General features: G+C 38.7%; 1 protein-coding gene and 6 non-coding genes across 9 annotated transcripts; 4 read left to right on the top strand and 3 right to left on the bottom strand.

Moving 5' to 3' along the window:
* The first annotated feature begins 658 nt into the window (after positions 1–658).
* Positions 659–777, top strand: Trnal-caa (transfer RNA leucine (anticodon CAA)). Its single transcript has 2 exons — positions 659–696; positions 732–777. It is a non-coding gene; the product is annotated as a tRNA-Leu (tRNA).
* Positions 778–1,086: 309 nt separating this feature from the next.
* LOC145783406 (cation channel sperm-associated protein 3-like) lies at positions 1,087–23,907 on the bottom strand. 3 transcript variants are annotated; one of them, XM_082595273.1, is made up of 9 exons: positions 23,632–23,907; positions 21,624–21,786; positions 20,786–20,917; positions 19,512–19,649; positions 18,732–18,914; positions 17,508–17,675; positions 17,188–17,261; positions 12,514–12,690; positions 1,087–1,224 (listed from the first exon to the last, which is right to left on the bottom strand). In XM_082595273.1, the coding sequence occupies exons 1-9, from the start codon at positions 23,757–23,759 to the stop codon at positions 1,191–1,193; spliced, it is 1,197 nt and encodes a 398-aa protein (XP_082451399.1). In that variant the 5' UTR covers positions 23,760–23,907; the 3' UTR covers positions 1,087–1,190. The 3 variants fall into 3 exon arrangements, with proteins under 3 accessions (XP_082451399.1, XP_082451398.1, XP_082451397.1); XM_082595272.1 differs by lacking the exon at positions 1,087–1,224 and adding an exon at positions 5,283–5,402; XM_082595271.1 differs by lacking the exon at positions 1,087–1,224 and adding an exon at positions 11,527–12,220.
* On the top strand, positions 1,568–1,639 carry Trnav-uac (transfer RNA valine (anticodon UAC)). Its single transcript has one exon. It is a non-coding gene; the product is annotated as a tRNA-Val (tRNA).
* Trnal-caa (transfer RNA leucine (anticodon CAA)) lies at positions 5,047–5,165 on the top strand. The gene is made up of 2 exons: positions 5,047–5,084; positions 5,120–5,165. It is a non-coding gene; the product is annotated as a tRNA-Leu (tRNA).
* Positions 11,203–11,275, bottom strand: Trnav-aac (transfer RNA valine (anticodon AAC)). Its single transcript has one exon. It is a non-coding gene; the product is annotated as a tRNA-Val (tRNA).
* Trnav-cac (transfer RNA valine (anticodon CAC)) lies at positions 12,847–12,919 on the bottom strand. Its single transcript has one exon. It is a non-coding gene; the product is annotated as a tRNA-Val (tRNA).
* A 2,834-nt stretch (positions 23,908–26,741) lies between the features above and the next one.
* Trnav-aac (transfer RNA valine (anticodon AAC)) lies at positions 26,742–26,814 on the top strand. The gene has a single exon. It is a non-coding gene; the product is annotated as a tRNA-Val (tRNA).
* Positions 26,815–27,097: the final 283 nt, after the last annotated feature.

Raw genomic sequence — 27,097 nt, 5'->3', positions numbered from 1 at the left:
CTTTAATTAGTATCTACTTAGAGTTAGGCACATTGCATAGTATTTACTAAACTCAATCAGCGACAACTTGGCTATAATTATTTTACTAACTTACCACCTTTGTTATAAGCCTCTACCAACTTTATTTTGAAACGTGATTTTTGCAAAGCTGTAGTGTCGGAGTCGTTAAAAAAACGTCGACTCTGACTTGATGCAAAATCATAAATAATAAAAATTTTTGTTTGCAATCATTTTTTAAACATTGTTTCTTGTTTTCCGTATTAGCCTACGCTGCAAAATTTAAATATTAATTGAGTTTTAAACTTTCTAGCAATATGAGTAACTATAAAAGTCAAAATTCCATTGCTAACAACACCTCAACTTTAAATACGTTACGTTTCATAAAACCACTGATTACTTTTTTTAAAATACTTAAAAAAAATATCTAGCACCACAGAAGCTAGTAGCCTATCATAAATCGAGCAGTCGGACAGCTTTCGCCCGACTTCACAGCCCTAGTTTCTTGAAGCATCGCTAGAGTTAGTTATTTTTTCTGTTTCGATGTAGGTATAACATAAATAAATGTAATTTTATGAACGTTGGTTCAAATTCGAACTGTCAACAAACAAGAATTGTGAATTCGCTGATTGAGATATAACTTACTTCAGCACAATCGCAAGTCAGGATGGCCGAGTGGTCTAAGGCGCCAGACTCAAGAACATTGTTCTTCGCCGTTGATCGGTGGTTGGGTGTTCTGGTCTCCGAATGGAGGCGTGGGTTCGAATCCCACTTCTGACAAATTATTTAGTTTCGTCTCAAAATAATTTCGCCGTTGATTTCAAACAACCACACAAAGTTGATTTCTCCTGGGTTCAGACCGGGGCGTGTTGTCAGTTGAGTGAATGTGAGACCATAATGAAATCAATAGTGACGAAACAGTCTCTTCTTTTGATCACGATAGAATTTACTCTTTTGATTACAGTTCCTCCATCAAAAATTGACATAATAAACGATTGAATTGAATCGTTACTCTCTTACCGGGAAAACTTCTTTTTGCAAGCTGAATCCTGGCAGTTTTGCATATACTAACTTCTTATAGAAGGTTTGGACCACTGCTCGGGCTCGGTCATCGATGTCGACAGAATTTTCGCTCATTGTTGAAGTGTTGTTGTTTGTGAATTATCCCATCCACTGTCCATAAAGCGTGTTGATCAGGTGTACACCTCGAGAGTCAAACCAGCGTTTCTGCATGTAAATCGTTGTATAGGCTACAAATAGACACATTTTGAAACGTAGGCCTATGCATTAAGCTACAACACAGGGAGCCATTAGAATGATTTCTGTGTAAGAGTCATAAGATCGTGTCTACAAACAAATTTACCGAGCAATATCATTCTGAACACTCTGAAGGCAAAAAAACTTATGTGTAAAATCACTTCCTCATCTCTGACACGTCAATACCGAAAAATATAATGATGTGTTTTTGTATTATGACATGCCAGACAAGAAATCACGACAGAGAGCCAACATTAAACTTCTATTTCAACGTCAAATAATTTTTACTGTTTCATAGGTCAAAGAAAGTGTCGTTTCCGTAGTGTAGTGGTTATCACGTTCGCTTTACACGCGAAAGGTCCCCGGTTCGAATCGGGCGGAAACAAGATTATTTTTCATGCATGTTTAAATGGCTTTGATGGCGAAAGTACTTGCACCAAATAAACTCAATCGACTTTCGGCAATAACGTAGCTTTATTGTTTGCTGGTTTGCAAGCTTTAAATCTAGGGATTGTAGATCATAGGGATGCGAAACTTCATCCGCTTTTGGCTTATCCGCAACACTAGAAGGGTTACGTTTTTTTGTAATTTACAAAATATTTTACTTTTTATGGGTTATATAAGAAGAGTGAAGTTGGTTTTAAAGTAATTTAAGGTTTTTAGTTGAAAGCAAGCCAGCAGTAAAGCGTAAAAAAAGTGTCAAATTGGCAATTGACCCTTCTAATGTTGAAGGAACAACGTAGTTGCGCGTCCGTAATGTACCGTCCCTATTTAAATCACTTGGCCAACTCCACTTTTTGAAAATTGATTTCTTGAAGCATCGTAGGCTATATTCTTTTTTTTGTTCCTACGCCGCATAGCTGCAACATAAATACAAACTATCTATTGTTATGTTGTTTCCTGTGATGCTACAAATTCAAGCCGTTTTTATTTAGCCAAACCACGAGGTCGTTGTTGCATTGATGGCTGTGGGTTTCAGCAGGGAGCCGGAAGCGGGGGGGGGGGGGGGGGGGGGGCAGGGGATTCGATGGAGGGGCAGGGGGGCAATGTTGCCCTTTTAAAGTCATGTAAGCTACTGCACATTTTGCAATACTACATAACATTTTCAACTATTTGCTTTTAGCCTAACTGCAATCTTTCATTTCTGCCTCAAAATAATATTCACCACACAAAATTCTGTATCACAGTAGGTTAGCCTACATCAGGGATGTCCAACCTTTTATTGCAGTAGGCCGCATTGTCACTTGAAATAATCCAATGGGCCGCAGAACCTATTAAATTTCAAGAAAAATGGGTACATAAAGAAATAATTAAAAAACATTAACTTTATCTTTGAAAATAGGAACAAATAACACAGTTATAGAAAGAAACAAAAATTTATTTCTACAATATTTTTGACATTGTTTTCCAGCTAAGATGTTATCAACATTTGCATATAAAGGACGTTGTCTTGATTCTTAGGATGTTTGCTAAGTGTTTGTCGGTCAGTCTATTTCTTTCTACAGTTTTTTATGTTTCTCATGGATGAAAATAACTGCTCGCAACAATATGTGCTGCTTACTGCTGCCCTACATGCACAATAATTTTCTGGACAAACCAACTAATTTATTAAATTCATTACATGAATGTAATTCTTTATAAAATAAAGGAAGAGTGTGTTCTCTGCGGAAAGTTTTCAAACTTTGTCGACTTTGCAGTTCAATCAGTTCAAGTTGGACTTCGGGTGGAGCTTTATCACACTGAGATGAAACTGGATCACTGAATAATTTTGATTCAATTTCAATCTTTTTGAAGTCAGAAAATTTGACTGTAAATTCTTCAAGCAAATCTTCAATTCTGCAAGCAGACCAGTAATTCACATAACTTAGCATACTTTTCATAGTTTGCAGAACAGTCTTTGAGCTGTTTCAGGTAGACTACAAAAATATAACCTACAATTGCGCCAGTTTTCAGTTGTGTATGAAAATTTTTATTTCCTAGTAAAGCTACTTATTCGCTCGAACATTGAACTACGTACACAACTGACCATTCCCTTGTAAATGCAAATTGAGCTCAGCTAGCATTTCTGTGATGTCAACTAAGAAAGACAAATCATTCAACCGTTCTTTGTTTTCTATTAACTTCACATTTTGTTTCTTTTTCTCCATGAACTGTTTTATTTCGGGCAACAATAATTGAAATCTTTTTAAGGTGTCTGCTCTACTGAGCCATCGGACTATAGATATAATCGGACTTATAATCCTGTTGCTTCCATACTATACTAGTACTACGTCCCTAAAAGCTAAGATTCAAATACCGGACAAAGCTTTGGTAGAGAGTTTGCTTTGTTGAACCATAGAGAAATAAAACATAGTAACTTTAGCGGGTTTAACATACTTTATTTCACACAAAATATAACATAATTAAAATAAAATAAACTCAAACGTTTTCGACACGTACGTGTGTCCTCATCAGGAATTAAATCTGCAATACATAAAATGAAAAATCGTAAGATAAATTTGACTATGCACTGTAACTGTAACGACACTCTGGACTGAAAGCACAAACTGAACAAATGATACGAGAATGATTGCAAGTAAATTATGCGGTGGGAAACAGATCACATGAGGTGTAGACTACAGGCATTGGACAAAACAATTAGAACACACACAAAAGGAACGATGAGCCACAGGCGAATAACTGGCGGTTGAAAGATGGATTGTTACGTTTAATTCTTAAGGCTTCCATGATTTTAGTCTGAAAATCAGATCTGCCTCGAGAGATGATTTTAAATTGGTCGATCGAGACATTGTCAGTGCACGTTTCACAAGAGGCGATGTGCTCTTTAATTGCACTTTTAATTGTTAGGTTTGGGTTTAAGTGCTCCCCGGCCCTTGTCAACAAATGTCTGGTTGACATACCAATGTATGTCTGGTTTGCGTCACGCAAACAACTAAATTTATACACAACATTTGAAGAAAGAGCAAAGGGGGTAGGCGACTTCAGTTAAAACTATTGGTGCACTTTAAATGTTTTATACACAGGATGAATGTCACATGAAAATTTCTTTTTTATAAGTTTAGCTAGGTTTTTCGCAAAAATTGTTGAATATTTTCCTAGAAAGGGTATATTAATAAAATAACTAAAATCTACTTCTTCAGGCGTGTCTTTTGGTTCATCAGCCATAAGGTGTTTAAGACTTTATTGAAAAAGTGAGAAGGATATCCATAAATAAAACATGTTTTTTAATTTCTTGATTTCTTTCTGAAACAACTGATCATCAGAACACACCAAACGAGCACGAGATAACAGACACAAGATTAAACCAGAGTTTCCCACCGCATAATTTACTCGCAATCATTCTCGTATCATTTGTTCAGTTTGTGCTTTCAGTCCAGAGTGTCGTTACAGTTACAGTGCATAGTCAAATTTATCTTACGATTTTTCATTTTATGTATTGCAGATTTAATTCCTGATGAGGACACACGTACGTGTCGCAAACGTTTGAGTTTATTTTATTTTAATGTTATATTTTGTGTGAAATAAAGTATGTTAAATACCGGACACTTGTATACCGGACACTGGTATCATTACTCGATGATGAGCTGATGGATGAGAATAATCGCTATATCTTATCTTAAAACTTGAAAAAAAGCAGTAAAAGTACTCTTTTTTCATAATCCCGCCCCCCCCCCCCCCAGTAAAAAATTGTTCCGGCGCCCCTGGGCTTCAGTGAACATTGGTTCAAACTGTCAACAAACAAGAATTGTGAAGTCACTGATTGAGATGTAAGTTGCTACTGTGCAGTCGTAAGTCAGGATGGCCGAGTGGTCTAAGGCGCCAGACTCAAGAACATTGTTCTTTACCGTTGATCGGTGGTTGGGTGTTCTGGTCTCCGAATGGAGGCGTGGGCTCGAATCCCACTTCTGACACACTTTTCTCCACTTAAGTCAATGAATTATTTCCGCTTTACAAAATAATTTTTTTTGCATGGAAAATATCAACAACAGAGAAATGCTAAATAGACGACCAATCCTAAATGTTGAAGCATGACAATCGGTAAATTTCCGGTGTCTACAAATCCTCTTCATTCCCCAATTCGTTTTGATATCTCTTTGTTGATGGACTGGGTTAAAATGTTGGCTATTTCGTAATGAAAATCTTGAATACTGAAAACATAAAGTAGCATTAGCATTCTATTTCATTTACGTAGGCTACATGGGGGAGGCATGGGAGTAGGCTACTTCAATTTAATGAGTAAACAAAATCAGTCAGGTTCTGGAACTTGTTTAATTCATTGATAAAACTTTGGCTACCATATGTAGCCTAATTATGTATATAATTATTTTTATGTATGATCATAATGCATGCTGTGTGAGTTAATGTTTAGGTGTGATGTTGCACAACAAAATAAATCAATCAATCAAGTTATGTAATTATGTATGGTTAGAAGATTTGATAGAGACAGATGTTTACATTCATCTTGAGAAAAAATACAGAATTTGAAAACATGTCTTAATCTTAATAGTCTCAGACTTGAATATTTATGTTGTATACACAATAAATACTATTAATACTATACAAGTACAAAAAGTGTTCAACGCCAAGCAAAAAAGCCGAACAGAGCTAACTACATCAAATACTGTACAGTTATTACTTTCTAAAAAGTCTCTACGGCTTGTTTCACGCTAAAAGGGAGATCATCAGAAAGTCCTTATTGAAATAAAATCATATGTTGATATATGTTGTATTATTATAAGTTACATAATAGTTCTCTGTTCTGTATGTGCTTAAACAGGCAAGTGAGGCAACCACATCATGTTACTTTGAGAAATTGCTTGAACGGATTGATTAGGCTCAAATAATTTGCTAATTTGTGGCTTTCCAAATCAGCATGACGTTGAATCCAGCGAGTAGCTCTTCTTGGTTTGTTGGGGGGGGGGGGATTTCAACATACCACAATGATGTGCCGGTCTACATTAATCCAACATTGCAAATACACTGTGAATAAGGCTACTTTTTTGTGTTTTAGTTTAAGCCTACTCTGGACCCTACTCTGGACTGGCCTACTCTGGACCCGCCACTGCCATGATGTAATTGTGCAGGGCCACAATCTACATGATTAAAATTAAAAGTTTTGTTGGTTTTTTTGTGCTATGTTGATTATTTGATTTGGACAATTTCACAAAGCATTAGGCTACCATACTCAGATTCAATTTCATATTTTATCATTACCCAAACCAACGTAATAGAGATGTAAATACAACATACAAATACAACCATCTCTCAAGGCAGATTTGAATTTCAGACTAATATCATGGAATCTTTAATTATTATCAAACGTAATAATCCTTCTCTCAACAAGCAGTTATTCGCCTGTGGCTCATCGTTCCTTTTGTGTGTGTTCTAGTTGTTGTCACATGCCTGTACTATAGCCTACAATCATGCCTGTACTTTACACCTCATGTGATCTGTTTCCCGCCGTATTACTTACTTGTAATCATTCTTGTATCACTTATTCACTTTGTGCTTTTCAGTCCGGGCTGTCGTTGCAGTTATAGTGCATAGTCGGGTTTATCTTAAGATTCCATTTTATGTATAGTGCAGATTTAAGTAGGCCAAATTCCTGATGAGGACACACGTAGCCTACGTGTCGAAAACGTTTGAGTGGATTTTTTAATTACGTTCTGTGTAATACAACATCTTGAACCCGTTAAAGTTACTTTGTTTTAGCTTAGTTTGTACCAGAAGAACGTAGGCTATATCATATTCAGGGCCCGATTAACCATGAAGCACACGAGACTTAGGCCTCAGGCCCCCTGGATTTGGGGCCCTCATTTTTTACATTAGTACCGTAGGCGTAGATAGTGAAAGTTGTTGTGCCAGTGTGTGCACAGTTGTTATTTTTAAGTAACAATTCCTAATTGTGTAACGATTTTGCAGTAACAGTTGAGCACTCCTGCTCTGCATCGAAAGCGATTGCCAATAGAGGCCCCTAAACTTAACTGTGCCTCGGGCCCCCGTGAGCCTAATTAATCAGGCCAGTGCTGGATTAACTAAGCGCGGGGCCTGTAGCAGATTGACTTGATGTACAGATAATGACTGGGAAGTAATTGAGTATTTTATGGTTTGATATTTTTGATTATACTGTAGCCGCTCTTGCCCCATCATGTTTCGCAGATAGGCTAGTTTTTAACCTACTTCAATTTTGAAAATGATCTCTCTCCAGTACAATTAGTTACCATCATACATAGATAAATGCGTAACAAATTGTTAGTGTTAAAAAACGTGGTGTTAATATTGTTTTATTTAATCGAAGTGTAATAGTTGAGTTCTGGAGAGGAGCAATCAAAAGCAATGTGCTTTACGAATTGGTGTATGTCTTGCGACGTTGCTCCAGTGCAGATTGTAGGCTGTCCAATACTGCAAAGAAAACTTTCACCGGGAATCTGTCTTTAGTTGATATCCGTTGCATCGGAAACTGAACGGCCACTGCCTACATTAGAGTGCATCAGTTGCCCCGATGTTGGAATTTTTGATCGGCCCTTGGTAATTTTGTTCCATATAATGAAAAAACACAGGATGTGAATCATTTTGTCAATCGGAGTAGGTTAAGAGGGTCAACATCCAAGTCAAAGTTTGATGTTTAAAGCTATTTTGTGAATATCCGTCGGTCACGTTGTAGAGTTTCCCTGCAATCTGGTCCATTGTACATTACAATGGTTTATTGTCTTTGAACAATCAACAAACTAGTCGCTGTGTAATATGCAGTTGAAATAACCGTTGTTTGATTCGTTTGCTGTCAGAGACTCAGAGTTACTATACGCTTACTTAATGGTTTCTCGAAGCTAGCTAAATAGAAGCTTGATATAAGAAGCTAGCTGTTGAAACAGCTAGTTTTCTGAAGCAGTGATTTTTTTTACTTATGATGAGAAGCATGTCAAAAAGTCCATCAGCATCTTCATCAGCACCGCAAACACGCAATGGCGCTGCTATGTTTGGGCTTGGAGCAAAGTTTACTGAAGCTGATAAAGAGATATCCGGCACAAGGTTACCCACAAACGAGCAAGTGCTTCGTTGTTATAGATTTCACCAAAGTGAAGGCTTGCCATCATTAAAGACTAAAAGAGAAATTGCTAAGATTGTCGTTGACAAAATCATCCCTTTTTACAGTAAAGCTGGTGTACCAATGATCACCCACAAAAAGGCATGTGAAAAGCTAATTGCACTGGCTGAGTGTAATGCGAAGCTGCGTGAAATACCTTTAGAACGTCGCTCAAAGCCTTCAATTATCGCTGAACTTGAGAAAAATCAAGTTGATCTGAAAAAAACGTGTCAGCTGTGGCCTCTTAATGTGGAACGTGATATAAAAAATTCTGAAGATCTTGCTTTTTTATATCGATGAAAAGCGACCGGAAAGCATCGTTTGGATCCTATGATAAAGCTTCAGCTTGCAAGATTTCCCGCAAACAAGCACGGATGGATAATGAATTTCGGAGAAAAGAGATAAGTATGAAAGAAACCGAAGCTGCTTCTTCACAGGCGCAGCTTGATAGTAGTAGTGACGACACTAACGAAGATACTACCCTGAAAGGAGCAACTTCATCAGAAGATAGCTCATCCTCAAGAAGACATCATCGTACTGTACAACAATACAAGGGACCATTTCTCATATACCACATGACATCCTTCGCTGAACCAGATTGGCATCTCTTGCAACTCGTTTAAAAATGACACCGTCTCAGCAAGTTGGTTTTGCGAAAGCATTTATAGAGGAAGCTGGAGAAGATTCGTCACAAGTTGCCACTTCGTACTCGAGTGCTGACAGAGCTCGACGTTTAGTTGGACAGGAATTCGCTGCATCAGTTAAAAGCAACTGGACATCGCCAATGCGTGCCTCTTCACACTGGAACTAAAAAATTATGATGACTTTGGATCGTTCAACTCAGTGCCGATTTCATTTCAGCTGCGAAGAAGGAAGAGAACTATCAAAGCATTCTTTAAGTAGTGGAGTTTCAGAGAAAAGAGAAACCAAATCTCAGAAAATCCACAGCAACGTAAATTAACTTTTATAAGACATTCTTAACTTTTACATCGATTCAGTTGAGAGAAGTGACCATAGTTGCACAAATTCAACGTTCGACAATGTTAAATCGTTGTAAAAATGATGAATTTGGTAACTACGTTGGTGTGAACTTTTAAGTTTGCTTTGAAATATGTGCATGTCTGAGCTTAGTTAACGACTTTACTAAAACTTAGTCTGGTCTATGTAACGCATTCACAGGCCTGGAGCATAGTCAGTAGTCAAGTGCTTCACTGACATCCAATTCTTTAATTTTGATGACATCACTTCAACTTTTCCACCTCTTATATTTTGTTTTATGTACACACTGATTTACGATTTAAACAGCCTGAGAAGCTGCTATGACACATAACCATAATATGGAAGTTACAGTGTAACTGTGTATTTATACCACTTTTCTTTCCTTACCTTGCTGTACATTATGTGATAACGGATGCGTAAATTTTCCAAAATTTCGAGTTCACTGTTGACCCCTTTAACGAAGTTCAAATTCAATAAAATTTTGGCTATGACGTTTTTTGGTGAATTGGAACAAAACTACTAAGGGCCGAGTTGAATTTCCAATTTTTCAAAAATAAAGGGGCAACTGATGCACTCTAGCCTACATTCTCCACGTGCGTTCGATTTTGGACAATTCTTCTTGTGCTTGTTGGTCGGTAATCCGGCACTTGAGTCAGCTTCTGTGCCTCTGACTCAAACTTAGCGAATTGTTTTCTAAAAGTCTGTAGGGATCCTGCCAAAGAGGCACACAACGCTGAAGCAATGTTGAGATTTTGCAGCTTTGTTTGAAGAGAGGCTTGACTTGCCTGGAAGCGATCGAGTAATCTATTTCAAAAAATCACTAAGATTCCAATTTCGACCAACTCAATTTTCTCGAGGAGTCCATTTGCCTGCTGTCGACATTCTGCCTTTTGCACTTGGTCATTTGCAAGTTTCTCCAGTGCCTCCTCTTTGAAAAGAAAACGTACGTTCTTCAATTACCTTAATGGCATCAGCTCTTCCGGACCATCGTGTTTCAGAGAGCTTCTTTAGCACTCCACCACCTGAACACTCCAGAACGAACCACCGGTGTGTTGAAGCAGCATAGAATAGCCTACGTAGATATTTTCAACGAAGTCAAACAACTGAACTGTTTTTGGACACGATTGTGCAGCGCATACACCAACTAAATTCAACGAATGAGCATAGCATGGAACATATCCTGCATACCGTAGCACCATTTTTTATTTATTTTTTGACAAGTGCCTGCAGGCCTACTCCGTTATATTTCCCGCTCATGTTGGACGCGTTGTAATAACTCTGTCCAAGGCAATCGGCAAGGCAAGGCAATCAATTGATACACTTCGCACAGTCGAATAATCTTTCAAACAACTAATATCGTGGGCTCGTGGCACTCGATCAGGCAGTTGCCTCCCGCGGAAATTACCGGTAGGAAGGGGTAAGAGGTTGGGACTAAGTAATGTAATCCTACAACTATAATATTCTTCCATGCCATTCCAGTTTGCATGTCAAAAACTACTTACCACCTATGTTCGACAGTTTTTTGCAAAAAAATGTTTTGCTCACCAAGCGCGGGGCCTTGTGAAGCGCGGGGCCCATAGCAGCTGCTACATCTGCTACTGTAGTTAATCCGGCGCTGAATCAGGCCCTGATCATATTATTTAACAGAATTACAGCCTCATTCAATTTAAAGAAAAACTTTACAATTTGTTTAATTTTATCGCAATTGACAAAACTTTGCGCGTCTTATTTAGAAATTACTTCTTCCTAACAATGAAGTTTTTTTTTCGACAAAATTTGCAAAATTAAAAAAAAACGGCTAAATCGTCAATCGCTTCAGCTCCCTCAATTTCATTATCATCAGGCAATTTTGTTAAAAATAAAAATGTTTCCGCCCGGGCTCGAACCGGGGACCTTTCGCGTGTTAGGCGAACGTGATAACCACTACACTACGGAAACAGACGGTTAATGCTTCACAATAAATTCAACCATTCCTTTGCAGAATTGGAAAAAGAATGCTGATGCCATGACTGATAGACAGTCTGTGTTGTGCTCTTAGCTACAGCCGTGCGATACTCGGCAAAGAAGAATAAGAGCAACCATTAACAGCATATTGTTATAGTCCTCTTTTGAGCAAGTGTTTTCGAAGTAACAAAATAAAAATTTTGAATAAAATTGAATTTTTTTCAACAAAATTTACTTCAAAATACCCAATGTCTTCTTGTTAATTCATTTATATAACTGTTTAGCAGTTAAAGTTAATCTATAAATTCTGGGTTTTTAGGAAAATGTGTCAGTTTTAACTTCTGCATAATAGCAAGTGGTGCATCACATTAGTGATTAGTTAGAGTCACAATAAATGAGCGAAATAAAACGAAAATAGGCCTACACATTGTCAGTTGTTTGTGTTTGCTACAACAAACAAATGCTAGGCATAAGATGACATTGTTTAGGGCTAAAATGATATTTTTATCGAATTGCTGACAAGTGACAATGCAATATAAAAAAACAATTTAGATTAAAATTACCCCTCAGCTCAGCTGTAGTTGTTTCTGAACGTCACAACGAAAACAATACACGTCAACATGACGAAATGAAAGCGACATGAAATTGAAGCGACATAACGCGAACATTAAAACGTGCTTATTGAAGATATAAATACAATTCTCATGAAGTTAATTCCTGTCCTGATCAGGAATTATTGTAGGCCTAAAGTAGGCTATTGTATCTCAGTAGGCTATAGAGATGCATGTTTCTGCAGTAATCCCCAAGTCAGGATGGCCGAGTGGTTTAAGGCTCAAGAACATCATTGATTGGTGATCTTCACCGTTGATTGGTGATTGGGTGTTCTGGTCTCCGAAGTCCAAATGGAGGCGTGGGTTCGAATCCCACTTCTGACATACGCTTTTCCAAGCAAATTTTCTGATTAACTATTTTTGATCTCTGTTTTAACTTCAAGAAAGTCTCAGTTGGAGATGTGTCATACGTGTGATATAAAATGTTATTCTTCAGTAACTCTCGTAATGCGCCTATTGATTTATCTTATTCTCACCAAACAAAGTATAAGCTGCTTTGGTTTGCAAGTGTTTACATGTCAACTCTTCGTCACAGCTTCGTCTTCGTGCAATGTTATTAGACGTTTTTATTGTTGATGTTCATAGAGCTAGTGAAGATACAGAGCTAATAGCAGATCTTACCTAAACACGGTTTCATCCATATGTTCCAGTGTTTCCAAGTACAAATCTATCCAGTCTAAGTTTGTCACTAAATCTTCTTGTATGACATAGTCGTCACTTCTGAGTGATTCTTGAAACGGTGTTACCATCTCGTAAAAATTGCCACATTCAGCTTCTTGTTGTCGCTGTTCAAGTTTTCTGACAAAAGCCAAGTAAAATAATTCGATGGCTGTTGACGAAATCAAAATAATTGTAGAAAACTGCCTATTTTAATAATCAGCTTTAAGGATCATAGGGTACCTCACACACAGCACACCCATATCCTTGACCAACGAAACAGCAATTAAAAAAAAATGTTTCAGCCCGGGCTCGAACCGGGGACCTTTCGCGTGTGAGGCGAACGTGATAACCACTACACTACTGAAACCGACAAGAATATGACTCCAATGTTTTGTAAATGAAGCAAGCATCGCACTTTCAGCGTGGTTTGTCTGCTGTCGTCAGTATTCAGCAGTGCAGCAATCCAGTCAATCATAAATCAATCATTTTACGCGTCTGGGACGAAAAAGATACTACAAAACTCGATATAGACCTAACAGCACGTTAATGCACAGGAAAAGGTGGCTAAACCTTGAAAAGTTTAAAACGTGCTTGGATGCATAGCCGTACGAGACGAAACCATTTTTGGGGGGCAGAACGTAAATTTGCCCAAATCTGCACGCTTTTATAGAAATTGCCCAATTATAATGTATGCGGTGCATTATAACGGTGAAAAAGTAACAGTTTTATAAATAGACTATGATCAGATAATTTCATATTTTTTGTTGCCCAAATCTAAGCGATACAGTTATGTAACCTAAATGGAAAAAATTAATAAATTTGTGCATTTTGAGGAAACTGCCTCACGCTAATTTGGGCAGTTGCATAAACTGACTAATCAGTTTCATCGGATAATTTCATGTTTTCAGCTGCCCAAATCAACACGATGCATTTGTGAAAATTAATAAAATTAGCTACTGTATATAGCAAATTTTGCGTTTTGATTTGGGCAGTTTCACAAAAGTATTAGAGACATATTTTGGTGGCTGCCCAAATTGGCATGATGCAGTTGGCAGTGGCGCGGGAACTATTTTTCTCTAGGGGGGGCTGAAGCTGCCGTAGTGTTGTGAGCTTCTGGGGGGCTTCGCCCTATCTTCTGTCGGCTTTTGCACTATCTTTTGCACTATCTTCTGTCGGGCTTTTGCACTATCTTCTGTCGCCCCCGGCTTCGCCCCCCAGACCCCCCTTATGTGAGTGAACGTTCAAAACTGATAGTACTTTTATAGGTCCCTTCTGTGTGTAAAACGACGCCAAAACACACACATTGTAAATGGTAAGAAACGAAGAGCGGCAACAACAAAGCAGCTGTTCAGGGAATTAAAAAGAAAACGAACATATTAGAAAGTGATATGAAAACGACAGTTTGTGGAAATGAGTTCTCACACGCTTCCGAAGATTGCTATTCGCTCAGGTTTTTCTCTGTATGAACTGTGTCATGAGTTTTTTGACATTAACAGTGTTCAAAATGTTTTGGTGGACATACATCAACGCAAGATGAGTAAGTCTTTATTGTGTCATTGAGCTTCTCAACCACATTTTCAGGCGTCTTAGAGCAGAAAAAGAACGTTCTGATGATGAAGCTGAAACCTGGAGGCAAAGGAAGAGCTCCACGAATTTTCACGTTTCTTTGAAAAGCTCTAGTGTTCGAGGGTTTTGTTGCGATAGTAGGCTATCTGAGCAACTTTTTGAACGGAGTTTGCGGTTTTTCCACTTACAACATCGCTGAGCAAGGTAGCCCTAAGTTCCGTTTTTAGGCGATCTTTTCTGATGGCATCGGCTAAGCTGATCTCAGTATCAGATCTTTCTTCACCGCTTGCATAGCTCAGATGGGCTTTTTCTCTGATGGCTGCTGTAAGCAGATCCGCCTGGTCGAATCTTCGATCAAGCTCAGCTTGAACCAAATTAAGGGCTTCGAAGTATTGCCGTTTCCACGCTCCTTCTGCCGCAGACGACAAAGCATCCGATTCCTCTGTGTTTCAAAATTTTACTGGAGTTTTGCTCACTCGAGGATCCTTTGGCGTCTTTAGGTTATTGGCAGACGCAAAGACGTTTGCTGCTTCCACAAGCTTGGAAACGGATTCATCTTTTCTGAGATGTTTGATCTGTTCGCGGTAAATGGTGATGGATCCAAAGCTGAAGAAGAGGAGATCTTCTTGTTTTGGAGCTGTTTAACGACAGCTTCTGCAGGCTGAAAAGCTTCACCTCTGCAGGTAATCGCAAAATAAAGCCGCATCGTGCGTGCTTATTTTACCAAGCTGAATATGTTTGCACGTGCGTCTTCTTCCATTGCACTATCTTCTGTCATGTCGGTCAGACATTGCAACAGGGTAGGGTAGCACTTAACAACACGAGCGAGGGCAGAAGCACGAACGCTCCAACAAGTAGGACACAAACCTAGCAAATTGCAAGAAACTTCATCGGAACCAAAAAGCGACATGAATAAAGATTAACGTTTTGACGATTCACGAATTACAACTGCAAAACTTTGAACGAAGTTTAAGGCATCGGCAATAAGCCTCACTTCCTTTACAACGCCTTGCAAAATCAAATCGAGAGCATGATTACTGCTGTGAATGTATAACGATCCAGGGCATAATGCTTTAAGTTTGGCCCGCACTCCGTTATAACAACCAGATCTCTTGCTGTTCTATGCTGTAAGTGTAAAGTGAATATTACAGAATGATGTCCAATAAACGATGGAACGCCGTGTCAGTAAGGAGGGTGGCTGGAACCGCGACTGCGAGGTATAGCTCCCTGTGATTGACGACTCTGTATTGCGAATGATGAGCGCGATCACAAGTAATAGGAACTCGATTCATCGTAGCAATGATTGCTCGAATAATTTTCTGAAAATATGTTAGGCTTATGTACTTTAAATTATCAGAATTTCCTAGGGGGGCTGAAGCAATTATCGAAAATTCCAGGGGGGGCTGAATTAGCTTTAGGGGGGGCTGAAGCCCCTTGAGCACCCCTACTTCCCGCGCCTTTGGCAGTTGGTTAAATGCATTTCGTACTGTACTACCAGTTTGATCACCATGCAATATAATACATCAATACGGGACACGGGTGTGTCAAATGAAAATTTTGCGGCATTTCTTGCGCAAATAACAGGCTGTACTTAGTTTGATAGGTAAAAGATATTAATTTATAGTTTTTCTTAATTCATGCAATTTTGTAGCTTTTCATATAGCAATTTTTGCCCTAATAATTGTAAAATTTTGCCCGAATACGCGACGTTTTGAAACAACATGGGGGCAGCTGCCCCCCTGGCTCGTACGGCTATGCTTGAATGGAAAATCATGGAGTGGGCTATATGTCAGTATCCTACTCAGTAGTTAGCACGACCACAAAACCCAAAAAACAAATAGCAAAAATAAAACAAAAACAGAGAAAAGCACACATGTAGTAATGAATGACAGCCTAATGAAAAGTGTTGTGAATTGAAATTTCCAGTTCTAATATTGATGTGGATAATTATTAATTAATCGGTCATAGTAATAGCCTAATAATAATAAAAATTGGATGGAGAAAGAAAACCGGACATAAAAGAAACCCATCCTCATGCAAAAGCTCGTTTCGATGTGGCCCAGGAGAGCAGGTGTTGCAATGGCGTAGCTAAGGGGAGGGGGACCGCCCCGGGCGGCATACGTCTGGGGGCGGAACTTTCAAACTACGATTATTGATTATAATCGGATAAAAAACGCATTTCATTTTCACATGCTTTTTCTTGAAGGGGCGGCAAAATCTGAATCCGCCCCGGCGGCACATTCCCTAGCTACGCCACTGAGGTGTTCAGCTCTTTCTACGGCCAGACTGCACATCACACAGTAGCCTACGACGATTGAGGTTTGAGATCCAGTTTAAGTTATTGTTTCTTGTCCTGGTGGGTGATGGAATGGATGAGCTGGTAGATGATGATGTCCTGATGGTGCCAAACACGTTTTTCTTCCTAAGAAGTGAACCATTTTAACCTATGCGGAATTTCCGAAAGATTTCGTATTTTTCGTCTAAACTGCTCCAAATAGAATAAAAGGTACCGCAACAGTAAATAAAACTGTCCACTTTCGCCCTCTGAGAGGAGAGATGTGGAGAAACGAGAAAAATTAAGAACGCATGAAGATTAAGAACAACGAATTAAGAACAAATAAGAACTCTTATTGCTTCGTTATTCTGTAATGTTTAAATTAATCTTTGTTATAAACCTACAATATTATACGAACACCTTCTGATAACTAAAAATTATAATTCGAGTAAATTGAGATATTTCAGACACATAGCAAGAAGCAACTCGTTAGAAAATTCAGTATTGACAGGGATGGTGCAAGGCAAACGAACAAAAGGACGACAAAAAATGAAATATTTTGACAATATTAAGCAAATTACGGGAATGAAAAGCATGCCGGAAGCACTAATAAAAACAAAAGACAGATCAAAATGGAGGCAGTTCATAAGGGAGGACACTGCTGATCAAACATGATCAATCTGTTGAAAAAGAAGAGGCTTAACAATTGTGTGGAAATAGTTTAATGGAGTCGCATAGTTGAATTAGATAGATAGAGTTTTCATCAGGTAGTCAGATCAGGTATTTTCTCTCACCTCACATCTTCATGCTGTCTGTGCAAAATAGTTTCTTTTTTCTTCGCCAAAGCTGCTTCTTTTTCTGCGATTACCTAATAAAAAAACGTTTTATTTCCGGTACGGTACATTAAACAGACATTTTATGCCAATAAAAAAAATAGGAAAAAAAGATGCTAAGTTCAGCATAAAAAAAAAACATGTAAGCCACCATCGTAAAAACTTATCATAGTACGGCTAACTTATTCTCCACGATAGGTTTCTACACATTGTAGTTCAACGTCGGCATACGTTGAATCAATGTAAAAACTGCTTGATTTGCTGTCTGCGTCAACACTTACCTGTTCATGAAAGTTCTCATTTGCTTCTTGGATGTTCATAATATTGACCCCAACAAATATGTTAAAAATAAGAAAATGGCCAACTATGATAAAAAGTATTGTGTAAATCCGGGAAAATTGAGTTGTTTTTTCGTCCATTTCTATCTGAGCATCAAACCAGCCGTCGACCTTAACATAAATAAATAAAACTGTGTGAAAACTGCAGAAAAATTATCAAAACCATAAAACAATGTTGTTTTTATTACATTTACGTTAGTAAGCCTAAGTAAGTGTAACAATGTTTTAATAAACAATCTACAATCACACTGCGACAGCACGACACACGTACACAGTAGTGCCCTTGATTATTTTAGGGACCAGAAACCTTTTCAAGTAGCCTGAGGACTTTAAGAAGCGGCCTCATATTCGTTGAAGCCGCCTCATATTCGTTGAAGCCACCTCATATTCGTTGAAGCTGCCTCATATTCGTTGAATAGCCTATAGCCGGGTTACTCAACTAATTTTAACAAACGTCCAGTTTGACAAGTTGAATATTTATAGCGTCCGGTAAATAAGCTATTTCACGCGCAACTACAAAAGTTAAACTATCTGCACTGTACCAAACCACTTTTTTAGGTAAAATGTAACTCAAATTAGATTTCTGAGAAAGTGTTGGGGAGTTAAAGCCCCCCAGCAACTAGCATAATCACAGTCAAAATTGCTTCCTCCCAGTAGAAATCTGTTAAAAGAATCCCTGAAACGTGGCAATGAGGTTATTCTTCCAAAAGCTCAAGGTCCACCATCAACACCCAGAAGGTCCGGATTCGGACCGCGGTCCGCCAGTTGAGTAGCCCTGGGCTATAGTGTCTCTTTGTTAAAAGGGTCTTGATTTGAGGTCGGAGGGTCTATTGGTACTGGGTGCAAATTATCCTTTTAACCCCCCTGCACTTACGTGCACGCTATATGCAACATAGCTGGCAACTGAAAGCGGCGAAAGGACATGTATTCATCAAGCCAGCTGCCTTGACCAAAACTGTGCATTTAAATCTTGGATTACCAATCTCTATGCGCACACAAAATGAATTTGTGAGCTATTTACTTCCAAGATTATGAGTGCCAACGCCCAGCCCAAAACAGCCTCACATGTTAAATCGGTGGTTGAAACTAACATACTGACACTGTAAGTGTATCAGGTCTACTGCACATTGCACGTATAGCCGAAGTTGACAATTTTAGCCTACTTACGGTGACAAAACTGAATAAGGTCAAAAATGCTGCTCCAAGATTTCCCCAATTTTTCTCATCTCCCCCAGGGTAGCCGAACATGTAATATCCGAATATGGCAAACAAAAACATTGTAAATAGCAATATTAACATGACGTTTATGAATGACTTCTTCATCGTGTCAACTAAAGCGATAAGAAGGACCTGTAATTGAAATTGCACTGTCAAGTTTCAGAAGCTCGGGAATTTTATTGGTACAGGGATCAAATTATCCTTTCAACGGCTCTGGCCCAGACAGTCATCAGGTTAGGCGCAGATTAACCGTAGATGGTGGTTAGGTAAATTTGATTGGCAACCTATGCTTGAAAAAAAAGTTTCTAATCAAAATTTGTTTAAAAACATAACAAATCGGAATTTTGTCTACTGCTTTTTTGTCGCAGTTGAAATAGAAGAGTGTAGTTTCATTTGAAGTTAGAAACGGGTTTTCATGTCAAATAAAATGCAATTGCCAATATGCAGTTCATGCACATACAGAAATTTGCTTTTCGAATTCGTTTTACAAACTAACAATTCGAATACGTGAAGCCGTTTTTTCTCAAAACTGACATCTTATCACAGGCACTTTTAAAACTACTCTCCGGTTAGCGGAGCCTACATCAATGATCGATTTTACCGCAACTGTGCAGAGCGCAATTGCTCTGTGCTTCAATCGAACATTATCAGTTTGAGCTTGTTGTTTTTCAATTCTAAGTTAATATAAATTCAAAGCAAGCACAATTTTGTTAGTTTTACATCACAAACCTGCAGCCCCCGAACAAATGACACGGCTCTCATGGCTCGGAGAGCGCGCGTTGCTTTAAGCGTCCTCAACATCGGGAGCAGCTCAGTCCATGCGGCGCCTGCCGCTGCTTCGTCGCTTAAAAATTGGTCTACGACAAACTGAGCAAAGAATAAACAAAAAAATAACCAGAAGGGAAGTGTACATGATGACGAAAATCGCATTACTTGGGAGCAAAATGGTGGGAATGCCAGGTCAATCTAATAAAACAATAAAAAAAGCTAGACACTAAATTAATGTTCAGCAAACGTTTAGTGGTTAGTGCGACTGCCTCTGAATCGGTAAGCATGGGTTCGATGCCTTGTCGGGTCATATCAAAGGCTTTTTAAAAGTGGTGCTGAATCTAATTCCTGCTTGGCATCAGGGCCGGATTTAGCTGATGGGGGGCCTCCGTGTAAAAAATATTTTGCGCCTATGGTGCAAAAAACCGCCCCTGCGTCTACAGTATAGCATTAATCCAACACTGCACTGCACAGCATTTTGCAGAAACTTCAAAGGCTGAAAGAAAAATAATAATAGCCTAACACAAAATCACATTTTTTCCAAGTAGGGGCCCCTTCAAAAGTCGGGGGGGGGGGGAGCGGAGCACTTGCACCCTCTGCCCCCCTAAATCCGCGCCTGCTTGGCACCGAGCAATGGAATGGATTAGGGAAATAAAATAGTCATTTGCGCCTCTATATGGCTGCATTGACACTGCCTGCTTTGTAAAGCGCTGAGGAGCAACGCAGTACTAGAGTGCTATGTAAAACCAAGCATTATTATCTTTAGTGCTATTAAATGTGATACTTGACTATAAAGGGATAATAAAATACTTAACACAGTAGCCTACTTAATTATAATTAAATGAGATCGTAATACTTTATTCGTATATGCATTGACCAGTGGCTGATCAAGGGGGAGTGGATCACCCTAAAAAGAGGAAAGCTAAAGTTGCTTATTTACGGTGATGATTTCTGTTTGTCGAGTGTAGCGGTCGTGAAAAGCAGCTTCTGGCACAATCAAGACAAGCAAAATGGTTATTGTTAGGCTACGCCTATTGTTAACAAACGAAACATAGCGATCATAAGCCGCCTATTGGTGTAACTATGGCCACAAGGAAAGTCATAGTGTAATCTATTTCTAGGTAGCCTTGGTGTAACCTAAGCCAAACATTGCTATGTCAATTTAGGAAAAGTTTAATGTTACGTATAGCCTACTCTTCCAAAACTTTCTAATCCAACTGCACATGTGGTCGTACCTGCATAAATGATATCAGTAGTATAAAGAAGTCGAAGCGATTGGACGATGACACCCAGTAGTCTATTGGCTCGGCGTATATTTTTACAACAAACTCCAAAGTGTAGATTACTAAGAAGCCAATATCAAACGCCTGTAACAATATTACACCATGTTTTAAGATTGTTTTGAAACCTTTATTTCAGGTTTACTCAACTAATGTTAACAAAGGTCTTGTTTGACAAGCTGAATATTTTAGTGATCCGATGAATACGTTATTTCACACAAAACCACACGAAAGTTAAACTATTTGTACCAAACCACTTTCTTAGGTAAAATGTGAACCTCCCCCCAGCAATTAGGACAATCACAATAAAAATTTCTTCTACCCAGTAGAAATCTGTTTAAAGAAGCCCTGAAACGTGGCAATGGGGTTATTCTTCCACAAGCTCAAGGTCCACAATCAACACCCAGAAGGTCCGGATTCGGACCGCGGTCCGCCAGTTGAGTAGCCCTGATCTAGGGTCCTTGCTTTATTTGATATGATTCAACTCGCAAGACTTCTACTCTTTCTCCCAGTTGCAAGCTATAATTCTTAAATTTCTGCAAAAAGCAATCGCCGATTATGATAAAATGAAAATTGCAAAGGCAGGCTATAGGCTAGTATTGTATAAAACTGAATTGACAAAACTGTATTCAGAGTTTACTGTGATATTGGTTGGAAAATAGACCAAGCAATAGAGTTATTTTAATACAACACGGCAAAAAAGACCTATTTTGCCTTTGTTTAATTTTTTTGGGTAAAGAAATTACTTTATACATTTAGGCAATAAAAAGGCGGGTTTGATTTAGTTGCTTACAGAGTAGTAAGGGCGCATGGAAGGGTAGTAGTCGTTAACCTCGAGCATCATCACAACAGAGTTGAGGAAGATAGCCAACATCACAATGCCATGAAATATAGCCCCATCGCTTATCCGACGAATGAATTCGTGAAATGCTTTGTCTTTTCTCCAGGAGTCGCATCTACAAGCACGACAATCTTGATCAAAGCCGATATGAAAAGTAATAATCTCAGTTTGAGAAATTAGAAAGTGACAGAATTAATTGATATGATTGATATTACATGGGCTGCGTGGGCGAGTAGTGAGAACGTCTGCGCGACGTTCGAAAGGACGTGGGTTCGACACCGCTCCAGAACACGCGGCTATGTCTTGGCAAAGACACTCATGCCAAAATAAGAGAGCAGCTGACTCGAGGACCAATATGTCACTTCGCTGCTTCCTGTTGTCTGTTGTATCGCATCTGTAATCGTAGCGCATGTTGTCGCAATGAGCAATTAATAAAAAAAAAACATGATTCCATGATTGTGCGAAGTGTCACGAGAAGCACTTTCACAAATTAAAATCATCATCTTGGATCAAGTTTGATTTTCTCACAATCACACTGTGAGCACTGAGCAATGGTGCAACTTGTAGTTTACGTTAGGGAGGAGGGGAAAAGCTTAGCTATTGGAAGCTCATGGAATACTTTCCAATGCAAATGTCGTGGTCTTAACAAAAATGTGACCAATCGAGTGTACCGTATTTGTTTTTTATTTATTTGACTTATTTTTTTGTACTTAAAGTCAGTGGTGGCTGGTGCTGTTTGTGAGCAGTGGGGTTGTAATAAATAGTTCGGGGGGCGAAGCGTGTCGCTGAGTTTGCTGAAAGCCAACGACTTCGCGGGGGTCTAGGGGTCTTCCCACAGAAAATTTGAAAAATCACATTAAATTTCGTGCGTTCTGAGCACGTTTTTACCCTAAATTTTGAAAAATGCATTCAAATTTTGTTGAAAAGTTGATGTATTCCTAAGCTGTACGGCAATTAAAAAAAACTAACATTAGGCTATTGCTTGGGAGACAAGCCTTGACTAGCCTAGCCGTTGCATATAAGGTTCAAGTGATTTTGAGATGCCCTAGGCTGGACTAGCACTTCCTATAACCTGTTAAATACCCTAACTCACAGCTAACACTTCTACATTCATGGCTCATTGCTACTCTGCAAAATACAAATTAACTTTAAAAAGTCTGTAAAGTTATTCGGTTAGGTGGGGCTGTTTTCCATGCAGCCCCAACAGATTCAAAAATTGTTGTAAATTACCAAAAGAGGTGGAGCTTCAAGGATAATATTTAGCCAACCAGAGTGCTTGAAATCCAGAATGTCAGGCTGCAGAGAAGTTTGCCCAAAGTTGGTGTTGCCAAACGAAACTTTTAATATTTTAATTTTTGATCCGCAATTCTTAAGTGAAAAAAGTAACCGGGTCTGATAAACACAGAGGACAACATATTTTTTCCTCTTCTCTTTCTTTCAGGTGGGACTGCAGCCCCATGGCGCGAGCCGCCACTGCGTTAGAGTAGTTCGTATTTTACATCTTGTCCGCTATACTTCAATTTAACTCTTGTACAACTTGGCAACTAGAAACCTTTATCCATCAATCTGCACTTTGGTTAATGAATTAGGCACTGTGTCTTGAAGTGATAAGACGGTAGAGTAGATCGACTATTGTCGCATTCAAGTGGTCATTACGATAAAACTTTACGTTCGCTAGGTGTCCATGCTCAAAGTTTAAAACTTTGATGCAAACACAAAAAGTAATTGATTTTGGTATTTCTACTTACAAAACAGTAAGGGTTAGTCAACTCAGAGTAAATGTTTTAAACTTGGAGCTTACTTTTTCAAAAGACCAATTGTTTCACGATGAAGTTCACTGCTTAAGTGAGAGTTAGACCAAAATATCTATTTACTAAGGCAAGCTAGCAGCAACCTGAAAGCCAGGTTTCTTCGTCGTTTAAGTTAAAACTTTCTAACTCTTGTTCAGTAGCTTACTTACCCTTGTTCCTCTTTTTTCCAACCCGGTGTATCGCTGTCGCCGTCTTCAAACGAAAATTGTCTTTTGCTGCGCGGATCACTTCTTTCAGAATTGTCCGGTGTTATAATTTCTGGTCGATGAGAATCCATCTCAAATATTGATGAGCGAATATTTTTAGAAACTTTTGATAAATCTTTTGATTCTGGTGGAATAAGAATGTATACTGACAAAGTCACACTTGTGTGTCGAAAGCTCTATGATCAACTTGCATTGGTCAATTCAATGTACCACTCTTTACTTCTTGGATAAAGACTTTTATATTGAAAATTCCTTTTGTCAATTTATTTCCATTGTATTGCAACACAATGAGTTTTGTTGAGTCGATTGTTTGCACATAACAAGTCAATGTTATTCATAATTAATTATTATTATTACAAAATTTCAACTATATGTGAAAATATGGAACAGTTGAAATACGCTCACCTCGTGCATAGTCTGTACTCTGTAGTAGTTATGTACCGCCAGGAGCGTTGACAAGGGGTACTCTTGGGCTAGGGCCCGGAAAAAAAATAAGACCTCGAGAACTTTCATTATTTCTTATACTAAAAAAAAAACATACAAAACAACAAAAAAGGCGTGACTAATCAAAACAGTTACAGGTTTTATTGTTTGGTCACAATAAAATGTTTTGTAAACAAACGGGCAATTTTCGAGGTGGTTCTTGAAAGTAAAATATTTTTAAAAGCACGATAAGCTGTAGCGCCCACATCCATGGGCGTCCGCAGGTTTTCGGTTAGGGGGGGTCAAGGTGGGTTCACTCTGCCCTTTTCGGCCGGATGAAAATTTGTTTTGAAATTTTGACCATTACACCAGTGGCATAGCCAGAAAAAAAATTGGGGGGGGGGAAAACATTTGATGAATTGAAGAGAAAGACAAAGTGTTTGATTTAAGACATCACCACCTGATGTGCAGTGGCGTATCCTGGTGGGTGAAGCAAGGGAAGCAATAAAGGTAGTGGGGGGTTAGAGCGTGCCGAAGGCACGCATATTCTAGGGGGTCCGGGGGCATGGTCCCCTGGAAAATTTTTGCAAAATTACACTAAAATAATGGATTATAGCGCTTTCTGGAAACACTTTCAGGGTAATATTTGTATGAAATTTATTAGAAGATAAACAGTTATTAACTTATTAAAGGTAGCTGCTACACAGGAACGGGCAAAAACTCCGGCTAAAATTAGAGATCGCAAAAAATACACATAAACACAACAGAGTAAGCGATTCTGAAATTGCTTCCACAGATTATTTAAAAGAAGAGTAAATCGCGTAAACTTTGCGCGATTTACGATTTTCAAAATTTATTGGTGTCTTTCTGTGTGTCTAAAACAAGCCCTGGGGGTGTTAATAACCAGATGTCTTGGAAAACGATATAAATTTCTACAAATTATATTATATTTTCAACAAAGGGTTCAACTTCGGAATCCAAACTTTGAAAATTCGGGGAGGGTGGCATGGCCCCTTTCGCCCCTCTCTCCCTGGCTACGCCTATGCATTTCACCATCCAGACAATTTATCAATTTTATCAGTGTTTACATTTCTACGCATTTTTATCAAAATTGGCCAGAGATTCATCCAAAAAGTCATCGAAAAATTTGGCAAAGATTTTACTTTTTATTCAAGAACTGGTTAACTAAACTGGTGGATGATTGTTCTTTTCTGTATGATTCAATGTTACGAACAGCTTCATTGAATTCACGAAATACGAGATGATTTTATCTGAAACTGTGAATATCCTTCCTCAGATTTATGTGAGATAAAGCCAGTTCCCGCACTAGTAATGTGGTTCTGAGAGTACAGGAGCTCAAGTTGTCGAATTTTGAGATTACGGGTAGAGAAAGTGGGATACTCCCGAAGAAGGGTGATATCACAATCGGAGAGCTTGACCAGCCAGTCATCATTCGTATCACCTTCACCCCTCCCACCCCTTTCAGAAAACTGCCTATTTTTGCATGTTCTCGCTTTTTCATTTTTTATCCAACAATTTTCCAGGGGGGGTCAGCTGACCCCATTTGCCCCTATGTGCGGACGCCCATGCCCACATCAAACTGTTTTTTACATCGATTCAACTTCTGCAGACGTTGAGTCAACGATAGAAAGAACTGATTTGCAGTCTAGTCTAGAATATAAGCTGGACATAAATTTTGCAACCGATTTTTAAATTGAATATCATTTGATCACAATGCGGTTTGTTACCGAATTCACAAACTGGCATCTTTTGTTTTTCATGTCGGTGTATTTCAAAAAGGGGGTGGAGTACACATGTCTTCTGTTGCTACGTTGCTGTAGTGCAGTGTTTCTCAACCTTTTTTGGCCCAACGCCCCCTTCATGAACTGGCAAAATTTTACTGCCCCCCCCCCCAACAAAAACGATTATTTACGTAAAGAGAAAAAAATACTATTAATACTACAAAAAGTGCTCAATGCCAAGCAAAAAGGCAAGCAGAGTGAATAACATCAAATTTAGACTAGTTACCAGTCTTTAAAACCCTTACAGCCTGTTTTACCTTAAAAGGGGGATCATCAGAAGACAGAAGGACCTTATTCAAGTAGAATTCTATTTCTATTAGAATACGATAAGGACTTTTTGATGATCCCCCTGTTAGGGTAAAAAAAGCTGTAAGGGTTTTATAGACTAGTAATTAGAATTGATATATATTTGAAAATATATATTTGCGAGCATGAAAACAGTATAGGCCTACTGGTACGAGTGTGAACCTTGGGCTTGGTGAGAAAGTGCCATTTTCTTCACATCCGGTGTAAGCCAGTGAAAAACATTCGAAGATCACCTCTTATGGATATGTCAAGTGGGTTTTGCTGTTTGGTATGTAGCAGAACAACACAGCTGAATCCCTTTTCCACCAGGTATGAGGTAAGAAATGCTACCACTAAGATACGAGCTCTTTGATGAAATCGTTATGCTGGGCGGTAGATGGTTTAAACCAGAATGTTGGCAGTTTTGCATGACCTAGTTACTTGCAGAAAAATTATAGGCGCACTGTGTTGTTTTTTGCTAAACTAGAAATAGCAAAATATTTCTAATTTAATGTCACAACGCATAAGCTCTGAATATGCATCGTTTCCGTAGTGTAGTGGTTATCACGTTCGCCTAACACGCGAAAGGTCCCCGGTTCGAGCCCGGGCGGAAACATTTATTTTTATAAATGCTTAAGTAGCTCTAGCGGCGAAGGTACTTGTATCTACTAAGCTCAACCAGCGACCACATGGCTTTAATTTTCTTACTAATTTGCAACCTTTGTTATAAGCCTCTACGAAATTTTGAAAATTGATTTTTTGCAAAGCTGTGAGGAGTCGATTTCGTTAAAAGTCGCCGACTTCAACTCCGGTTTGATGCAAAATGATATAAAGTGTTTTTGCAATTTTTTTTATAACACAATTTTTTTAATTATTGAAAATGCATGGAGAATCAGCAA

This window comes from Aplidium turbinatum, chromosome 14, assembly GCF_918807975.1.
Source record: "Aplidium turbinatum chromosome 14, kaAplTurb1.1, whole genome shotgun sequence".
Taxonomy (NCBI): Eukaryota; Metazoa; Chordata; class Ascidiacea; order Aplousobranchia; family Polyclinidae; genus Aplidium; species Aplidium turbinatum.
Note: the sequence above shows the minus strand (reverse complement) of the source record. Positions and strands in the feature narration are given on the sequence as shown.

Coding starts and splice junctions, on each gene's coding strand:
- LOC145783406 (XM_082595271.1), bottom strand. CDS start 23,759: ATGGATTCTCATCGACCAGAAATTATAACACCGGACAATTCTGAAAGA. Junction 21,787..23,631: donor TGGAAAAAAGAGGAACAAGG/GTAAGTAAGCTA, acceptor TCGTGCTTGTAG/ATGCGACTCCTGGAGAAAAG. Junction 17,262..17,507: donor ATGAGAACTTTCATGAACAG/GTAAGTGTTGAC, acceptor TTTTTTTATTAG/GTAATCGCAGAAAAAGAAGC.